We start from the raw sequence: 9,870 nt of genomic DNA, 5'->3' as shown, positions 1-9,870 counted from the left end.
TCCCACAGGCTTTGATTACACTAACGAACTTGAGAGGCTCTCTCTTTCGGAGACAAAAACAAGAATGAACACATTCAATTGGTCTATCCTGTTCCAAACCAGGTCCACACTGATTGATTTGGTTGCAAATCATAAGCAAATCTCGCTAAAACCATCAGTATAGGAAGTGCTTACCAATTCATATATGGCACAGATAATAGCAGTTCGATGTACCTTTTGCTTCTGCTTAGAACAAACAACTTGCAGAACATTCTTGCACAACACACAAGTGTCAAAACAAGGTATTTCATGTTTTACACACAACGCAAAGCTACGGTACACTACAGTATTTAATGCACATCAATAGGAAAAGTTCCTAAAAAATACTCATGCAGTTTTTTGTGCCACGGGATAGGTAATGGCTATTTCTTAGAAATAGATCCAACTGGCTCCATTGGAGCAGCAGTATAAATATTCAAAATAGAAGTAATAATAGGTCCTGATGTGAAACTTCTCTTTTTTTTTTTTTTTCTTTTTTTTTTCCTTCCCGTTCCCCAAATCTGTCCCTTCTGCCAGCAAGGAAACACTCTGCTTAGGAGCAACTGCATCTTGCTATGAGGGTATAGCTGTGTGTTCATGGGGCAGATTCTAATGACATGTGCCACATTGTTGCTAATATTGTTTGACTTAAGGAAGTATTTTAGGCATTTCAGTGGTTATTATTATTATTATTAATCGCATTAACAGCAACAAAAAAAGAAACAACAGCAACAAAAAAAACAACAGGAAGGTACAGCGGGCTTCCTAATGCAAGAGGACTTCCAGCGGGCATAGTTACAAGATGGCTGCTCAAACAACAGGCTGCACAGCTCAACGAGTAGCAACGCAAGTGTTTTCCAGAATGAAAAATGATGGTGCAGGCATGTCATTGACTCTTTACTGCCTGTCCCTGGGCCCTTCCTTCTTCTCGCCAGGGATCCACAAGCACATCTTGCTCACCGAGGCCAGCGGTGCACAGCTTTTCCACTGGACTTCCTCGACACACGTGGTGCAGCAGCTGCCAGTGCCTCCACTCACTTGGTGTAACAACGAAAGAAAACCAGGTGCTGAGCCGAATAGACACCACAGGGTGTAAATGTTTTGATTTACAACATTTTGCCCAAAGAAAATTAAAACAAAAAAAAAAACCACTTCCAAAAGTGCAACTGAAATGAAAACTGGCTTTCTGCCTGTGAACAGGGCTCTCCTCTTGCTCTCTTTTTTTTTTCCAGTTTGAATGTTTTTTCCTTTGCTAGTTTAGGGTTTGGTGCTTTGTTTTTTTTTCCTTTCTTTCATGTAGGGTTTGCTGTGCCTTTACTACCAATATTTGCCACTGTTTGTACCAGACAAAAACATTCACCTAGCTGGTAGTATCTTAATACATTTCATAGTAGAACATATACAAGAAAGAGGAAAAAACATACCAAACGAATCAGAAGTGATCAGTGCTTAAAGTAAATACAAGAGCCAGCACTGGCAAGAATCCACAGTACCAACACACACAAATGAAGCCGTGATGGTGTTTCTCATGGGGTGGAATCTGCCTGCATATTAATACAGAATTATACAAAATCTAGCAGGGATATTGGAACAATGAATAGCTAAACTTCCACAATAACTTAAGATCTGTGAGCGAGTCTGCATTGAAGATACTCCACATTTTAGAAAGTGCCATCTCTCCATGTCTTTCTCCCTCCCAAAGGAAGGGTGACGAATCCACATGATCTGTTATCAAGTAAGTTCAACAGACAAGTATCTGGCCAGGTCCAGTGTATTCTTTAAAGAATGGCAAATTATGACTTCAGTAACTATGTCTGTGCAAAATATGCCTCTTTTCTTTTAAAGAAACCAGTGTCTGCAACTCATTTAGAAAAGTTTCAACACGTGCTTATGTCCTTCTTGGAACGAATAAGACATGTACTATTGAATCCCCTCAAAACAAGAAATCTGATGGAAGCATAGAAAGTTCTGACCTTCCATTTTCACATGCAGATGATCAAAAACCAGGACACCTCCTTGGTAGCCCTCCTGGGCTGGTGATCAAACTATTGCTTGGAAATACCATAAACACCCTAGTAATAAAACTGCAAAATTAGTAGTAAAATGGTAGCAGTGTTTACCCTCAGAATCCACATTTACCTCACATTCCTTATCACTCCTGTACAAGATTCATTATTTATGGCAAAAAGTCATTGTCTGTTGCTTGACAATCTTCTTTTAATACACTATGCAAATCCATTCATATGCCAAGTACCTTGAATTGTATTCCCATATTACACTGCCCTGTGACCTTTGGATTGCTACAGGAGACCCAGCACTCAGAAGAAGCTGCAAGAGAGGATGTTCATCTCTGGCAATTAAAAAAACCAAAAACAAATGAAACCAAAATAAAAACAAACCAAAACAAAATTTCCCATGGTTCTCCTTGAAAATCAGCCCCTGTGCGATGTACCCTCTTCTGCATTGTAGCAATAGTCTTAAGTCATAAATTAGATTAGTCTTCCATCAAATAACTTAAAAAAAGAAGGAATTGTAGCAGACCAGTTTTGCCTGGCTTGACGCCAGTTAGCAGCCAGTTCATCTAGAGTCCCAGTCACATTGCTCAAAAACGGAGCTAGGAAATCACATGAGTGTTGAAAAAAATAATCTTCACATCAATGCAGGATTTTTCCAGGTTGTGGGGGGCGTCAGGGAGAGGGCAGACCTAGATGGGGCCACGGGTCCTTGAACAGTGAACAGGATAAATGTCACAACTTGGAGGTGCACCGCATTCAGGAGATGCCAGCCGTGGTTTGTATTGCACAGGTAAGAAGGAAGTTCCTCCCGACAGTCTGCCACCTGCATTAGTGATCTCTGCACATTGGCAAGTTCACAAAAGTGAAAACATTGAACTCTGTCATGATGGAGAAACACAGGAAGATGCCGTAAAGGGAAAGGCACACACACCCTAGCTTCTTGTCCAGTTTCCATTTGTTCATGTGGACGCCAAAAACCTACAATAAACACAGAGTAAGCCACCACAGCAGGAACATTTTGAACACCGCGGTTAAATCCCCTTCTCCGTTACAGGAGCACAAAGATGACTGTCCTCTCACTGATCGTGGTCGCTTGGAAGCCATCATAATGCAAATACTGCAAAAAGTGACCAGAAGACCACAGCTGAAGTAAATCAGAGTAGCCCCCTCACAGTCATGGAAGCCATGCTGACTTACATCACCTCGAGTCCTGGCCCAAGGGCCTTAAGCTTCTGCAATGAATTTCGTTTTGGCAAGGACATGCCCATTTAATTCGATCTGAAACATTTTTGAAGGCCAGGTTCCTGTTTCTTTGCTCAAAATACTTCACATTTAACTGCATCTCCATCTAGAGCCACACAGTCTAAGGCTGTGCTTCACTTGGCTTGGTTTGCTCCCACACAAACCTCATAAAAGATTAAAGTCTTAAAGCACAGGAGCACTCCCTGTAGCAGCTGGTCTCAAGAGTTGGAAGATGTCACATAAACCATGTTCCCTGTCATTTCTAGTCTGCTGCGCTGGACTTGGACAGGTCAGGGAACACAAGGGGCTAATTTGAACAGAGACACTGTCATGTCCAGGCGCTATTTGTTCTAGTCTGTGAAGTATTTCAGAAGGTTCCTACAGAGGGGCCAAAGCAAACTGTGCGGTGTTCTGTCCAACAGGAGAATGGGTCTTGTCAAGGGATCTGCTTCAAGTCTAGCATAACGAATAACCAATGATTACTACTCCCGGGCTCCTCCCATGGAAAATATTCCAGTATGAGAGCCACCTTGTAACAGTGATAGCTTCTGCAAAGTGCCAGATTAAGCTCTTGGGAAGTTTATAACAGAACTGACCAGTCCTATCCCTTAACAACAGACTTTACGACCACTATTACGGCAAGAAGTGAGAAGGGAACAGGTAAAGAAATTGTCTATAAAAATCACTCTTTTGGAAATGAAGAACAAAATACCATATACATACTGTGACAAAGACAGATGCCAGCAAGAGACCAACAGAATAGATAAGTCCTCTGCTGTTTAACCGAATCTGCAAAAGAAGGAAGTTTATAAAACCATGTCACAATTTCAAGCAACAATATTTCTCTCTGCTGATAACTCTGTAATCCTAAACTGCTGAGTTGCTTAACACTGGCTTGCAAGCTGTAAATGCCAAGTAAAACCATTACATCACAGATTATTTTGCCTACTCCCTATTGCCAAAGAAGGAGGAGTATTATTATAACAGCATCCTTAGGACCTGACGACATTTCAAACCGTTCCACCCCTACAGGGGCTTTGTCATTCCTTACACTTTGACATCATGAAATTTTCTTTTTTAGCAATTAACTCCTATGTGAGTCCTCTAAGAACAAACAGGGGAAAGGAAATTCTGCCTTCAGTAACCAATTAATGCTTCATAGTGGGGGGAAAGAAACAAGGACACACACAAACACATAATTTCTTCGCTACTCTTACTCATCTCCGTGAAGCAAATTAGTTGGCAATCTCACATCCTGAACCTCAGCTGCTGAAAATCACCGATATCAGTGCACTGTAGTACAATAGCACAGGCTGAACATTATTTAGCACTGAAGCAAATAAGGCAGAGAGACAACTTATCACTTGCAAGGCTGTGTAGAGATATTGTCACTAGGGTACATCGACTCCATGGCAGAGCCACATTCACTGTACAAGTGGAGAACCAAGATGCGGTTCCTCAAAGCTGTGGAGCTATTTAACTGCCATTTTCAGAGACTTTGGCACTCATCTGCATCTTTAACCTCTAAATACATTTAAAACTATTATTTTATGTAACATAAACCTAAAGTTACACAGGAAGGCTACAGGGAGTAATGCCATCTCCCCAGTCCCCTTCCTTAGCTGGGATTGTGCTTCTCAGTTTCCCATTCTGCTCTTGGGGATCTTAATAATTCTCCCTTTGGGCCTTAAAAATATGATCTTATAAAACATGATCTTCTCAAACAGCATCACCTGCAGTATTGTCAAGGAATCACTCAGGTGGAGTCTCTCAGGGCATTTCTCCAGGGAAGCAACAGGGCAGCTAGACGCTGCAGGGTCGGTGCCATGGGTGACTGAATCATAAATCTTTAGACCACTTAATAGCAATAACTATCTTAGGGCTACTATAAGGTAATGCAGCCCATCGTATTCCTCCCTGCACCTTCTATGTAAAAAAACTCTGTGTCAAGTTGAGCTTTAGCTAACAGTCACCAAAAGTGATTACTATTTAAAGCAGTGACCAACTATTTAAGTATCCTGGTAGAGATCAGTCTTAGCAAGAAATCAAATATTTTTCAAAGATGCTTTAGAAAAGGACACTGCAATTGTTTGCCTAGTGGACTTTGATTTTCTGCTGTGCAGGTATATTTTCAGTCCCACCACTCTGCAGCTGAGGTCAGATGGCAATGCAGTGACCTTCTTTAATGGGCTGATATCCAATTCTACATTTGTATACAAGAAAAGCCAAGGCAGTAGTCCATTTCTGCTAACGATCTGCAGACAAGAAAATAGTTCCCAGAACGAAAGTTCATCCACCTCAAACAACACATTTTTTCCTAACAGCTGGATTTATCTCTAATTTTTTTTAACTGTTTTTAGTCCAAAAAACAACTCAAACTAAACTTCTATGCTAGATATTATTGTCTCAACTGTCAACACAGAAAATAATGATTTGGTGTTTCACTGGCCACTTTTCAGTGCTCCATCCTTCCAGTTAGACTATAAGGAAGCCCATTTGCAAGAGAAGTGGGTATTGCTAGCAGCATTCCAGTTTTATGAATGCAAGACTGTTGAGGCACTTATATTCATTTGCATCACAGTCGGGAAAAACTTCTCACCTAAATACTCCTCCCAAATCCAGAGCAACGATTTAGCTTTGTTCCCCAAGGAGAGGGAGAGTCTGACTCCCAGTGCCAAGGAGAAGATGATGGGTTCTGACCTTTTGCAAACCTAAGCCATACACCCAGGATGCTCTGTACAAATCCATGTTGGAGACAAGGTCAAGGACGCTGCAAAAAGACAGTTCTGGGAGGATTTCTCTCTTCTCCTGTACATGCTCAAGATTCAGCATGATGACACACTGTTGCAGGACCATTATATTCCTGCCACCATTACATGCAAAATACAATATTCTCAGTAGACTGACTGTCCAAAGAAATGAAGGATTTGGATTGCTTTAGAGTGTGAAGGCCAGTTTTGGGATTGTCTACATAACTGAAGGTGAAAAATGTTAACGATCCCACTGTTAATGTAAACTGCAGGCTGTAAGTGGCGGAGAGGAGGAAATGTATTTTTGCAGCTATGGAAGAAGTCTCTAAGGCCACTGCAGCTTCGTTCAATCCCATGCATCCAACTCTTCTGCTTCCACTAATCTGAACAGTCCGTACATGACAGCTAACCTGAATTTCCATTTTAGTTTTTCTAAAATGCAAAAATCCTCAAACCTAAGCTAATTTTGTGAAACAAGAATACAAATTTAAAGCCACTTTCTCTGTTACCCAAATGAGCAGCAGCTGGCTGGGAAAGACAGATACAATTCTATAATAAACTCCTGTCTGGATTTTGGTCAGGAATTCTGTTTGACCAGTGCCAATATCTACAAAAACTCAGTATAAAATACATCAATTGGAAAGGAATCTACAGGAAAAGGAAGCCAATGAAGCAGCTGGAATTATTTTAGCATGCAAAATATCTGAATTCAGCCTAAAGTGCAGACTCTGCTTCTTAGTTACATCATTAGCCTTCATAAACCCAGCAGACATTTGGAAAAAAAGACCATCCCAAAGGCCTTGGCGTCTAATTTGCTGAGGACAGTGCTCCCCAAGAGAGGTGTTCAGGGCTGCTTTCTTTGGACTGTCTGCAAGGCTCCTCTCGGAGGTTATTCAGGGGAATAAAAGTTGCTCACAAGGCCCATTTAAAAGTAGAAAGCATCTGCTAATTAATTACTACAGATTTACAAATGTTAACAGGATCCCACATGGGCAAAGCAAGCGTGGCAACCCTTTCAGCAGCGTGTGCACAAATTTTCTCTTGCAGTGGTATTGCATTAAAACATTCGAGTTTCACTCCACATGAACAGTTCTCAACTTAAGCTTAACTAGCAAAGCTCCTGGCCTGGGAGCTAGCCCAGCTCCCACTGTTGAGCAAAGCAAGTAGCTATTAATTAACCTAAATAACAAGAACTTCCCTTTATGAGGCTTGACTATTGACTATAGAAAGAAAGGATGTGCTGGGAGGGGTGAAAAGGTGATTTCTAATGCAGTTCTCACCTTCCAGTGCTTTTTGCTCTGTAAAAAATCAGACCATTTACTAGGGTCATCACCTAACACCTCACTCTGCCATGGGACAGCAGGATTAAAACCCTTCCACATACACAGCAAGGAGTGGTTTCCTTGGGCCAGCAAATGCTAGCTGTGGAATGCACTTTGTCAGGAAGCTCATTTGGCTGAACCGGACACATATCACAGCTGGATTTTCTGGAAGAAAACGTGCAACTCTTTGGGCAAAAAACCTTGTTGATGGGCTTAAAAGCACTACAAAAGCTATGTAAATTCCAGACGTTTCCACTGTAGCTCAGGAGGTGATGCATGCATGGCATGTCCCCTCCATGCCATGGAGCAGGCAGAAAAGGAAGAGAAGAGGATAGAGGCGACAGGTGAGAATGGCTACAAAACAATGAGAAGTGAAAGAAAAACAACAGAAAGACAGTTGGAACAAATGGACATTGATGCAAGCCGGTCCCCTGTCACCATAGATGGGTACTGCGTGTAATTTCAGATGCACTGGATTTGCAGTATGCACTTTAGAGTTACTCTATGTGCACAAAAATAGCCCAGTTACTTTGGCAGCTCTGCACGATGTGTGTAAGGAGTTCAGCAGTGTATGAAGCATGGCTTTTCTGGCACAGACAGGACTTTCATACACGTTGAGAATGGCACACGTGCAGGTACCATGCCCAGGGTTTCTGGATTATTTAAGATAGCTGTGGAGCAAGCTGATTTACAACCATCAGAAACCTCCCTTGCTATAGATATAATTCCTATTCAAACCTATTGTCCAGACACCTCTTACCTTAAAGGTTCCTTGGACTAATACGGTGCTTTGGGATTCTTGCAGACTTTATAGCTCACATTAAGAAGACAATAAAGGCTGTCTGGGTTGGTTCAGATCCAAGATGCAACAGTAGTCTTGTCTCTCAGGGATGTTTTTTGATAAATATTCTCACTCCAACAAAGAAACTTCTCCTTGGATCTAGATGAAACTCACTGTTAACCATTTAGGGGGGCTGCAGCCTGAGGATTTGGAGAGATGTTCTCCAGCAAAGTTTGCACTGGTGGTATAAGGGGTTTCCAGCGTCAGATCAGCCAGCAGTGACTTCCCTGTTGCACAGGTCACATTAGAGCACTCCCCATGTACCATAGCTGAGAGAGGTAGGCTTGAGAACTAGCCCATGCTGTCTGGGGTCTGAGCACACATTCTCTTCTACCGAACCTGCTCATGGGCACTGAGGTATCTAATTCTTGCATTAAGAGTAACCAGAGGACTGCTCCCAAAGCTCTTGGCTAGCCTAAGCCTAACTCTGGAAATGGTTCTCTGAAAATATAACTGAAACTCCCAAATATTAATAAAACCAAGAACATTTAATTCTAGCAAACACTGCTATTGTTTATCCGTCACTGACAAAGAGAACATACGGTTCTGAAGGAGACAGGTTCAGATTTGCTCAGAGTCTGCTGCAGCTTCTCTGCACAGTGTCATGCTAACAGGTGTGCAGCAGGGGCTGCTCATCAGAACAAAAAGGCAGGTGTAACAGCTTTCTACTGTTTTATCCTACCTACTAGCGCTAGAGGCTTTCCTACAATCACTCTCCTGTTTGGCTCAGGCCTATGCTATAGCCGTTCCATCCACAGCAACCATTAGAATCACAAGAGCTCAGAAGATTCTGAAATTTGGTACAAAAGTTTAAGAAAAATGTGTCCTTGATGTGTGAGACATAAGGGTAGAAATTAGTCAAGCAGCCCTCTCATAAGACAAGTGGCATTTCCTGCAAGAGGCAATGGAGTAATTTTTTTCAGGGTATATGACGATGTGCAAGTTCAGGGAAAACAAGGCTGGCAAAGCAGTCGAAACTCACAGGAAGGGAGGAGATAATTTCAGTTTTTAGAAAGAAGCATTAAAAGGGCCTTAGGTGGATTCTTCTTAATTACAGAAGGAAAAGCCAAGTTCTCTATTCATTTAATAGGAAATGCTTCTTCCTCACAACACTCCCCTCATACTGCAAGGAGGAACAATCAACATTCCCAAACTCTCCTTTGAGGTTTGGCTTGTTAACTAGTGGCTAAAGCTAGCCAAAATACTACTCGACTTTGACATCACACATGAAAGTTTTGCAAGTTCAAAATCTACTCTGTCTGAATTTGATTGGATGCTATCTCCCAGCTTCTTGTGTAGCAAATACAAAGATGCTGCCACCAGCTCCAGCTATTCCCACACAGCTCCTGCAGGCATTAAGCAATCAAGGCTGAGGCTAAACAGTAGAGGAAAAACAATGGAAATAAAAGCGATTCTATTCTTCACTTCTTTGCTGGCAGCTGCTGAAGGGAAAACAAGGTGCTACTGCCAAAACCCAAACTGGTTTTGCTTCAGGGTGCAAATATGAAAGAAATTACCTCATTCAGGAATATTAGAAAGACTCTGCTATTTTCCAGTCCCTTGGCAGGTCCTCTGTTTGGGGATCCTTTTCCTTGAGTGTCCCTGCCTGGCAGTGGCAATTCAGTGTAAACCCTGCATTCCTTGGTCTTGCCATGAGACAGTGGTCTCAACAAACTGGAACT

The 9,870-nt window shown here is 41.9% G+C and overlaps 1 protein-coding gene across 1 annotated transcript in view; it reads right to left on the bottom strand.

Annotated features, from left to right (window-relative positions):
- Positions 1-2,861: 2,861 nt before the first annotated feature.
- The window catches only part of SLC24A3 (solute carrier family 24 (sodium/potassium/calcium exchanger), member 3), a gene marked incomplete at its 5' end in the record, with an annotated part of 15,351 nt that continues 8,342 nt past the window's right edge, over positions 2,862-9,870 (bottom strand). Inside the window, 2 exons of the mRNA XM_009871979.1 lie at positions 2,862-3,011; positions 3,999-4,064. Coding sequence (XP_009870281.1) covers positions 2,862-3,011; positions 3,999-4,064 — 216 coding nt within the window. The remainder of the gene's footprint in view (positions 3,012-3,998; positions 4,065-9,870) is intronic.

This window comes from Apaloderma vittatum, unplaced genomic scaffold (assembly GCF_000703405.1).
Source record: "Apaloderma vittatum isolate BGI_N311 unplaced genomic scaffold, ASM70340v1 scaffold44366, whole genome shotgun sequence".
NCBI classification, from domain to species: domain Eukaryota; kingdom Metazoa; phylum Chordata; class Aves; order Trogoniformes; family Trogonidae; genus Apaloderma; species Apaloderma vittatum.
Note: the sequence above shows the minus strand (reverse complement) of the source record. Positions and strands in the feature narration are given on the sequence as shown.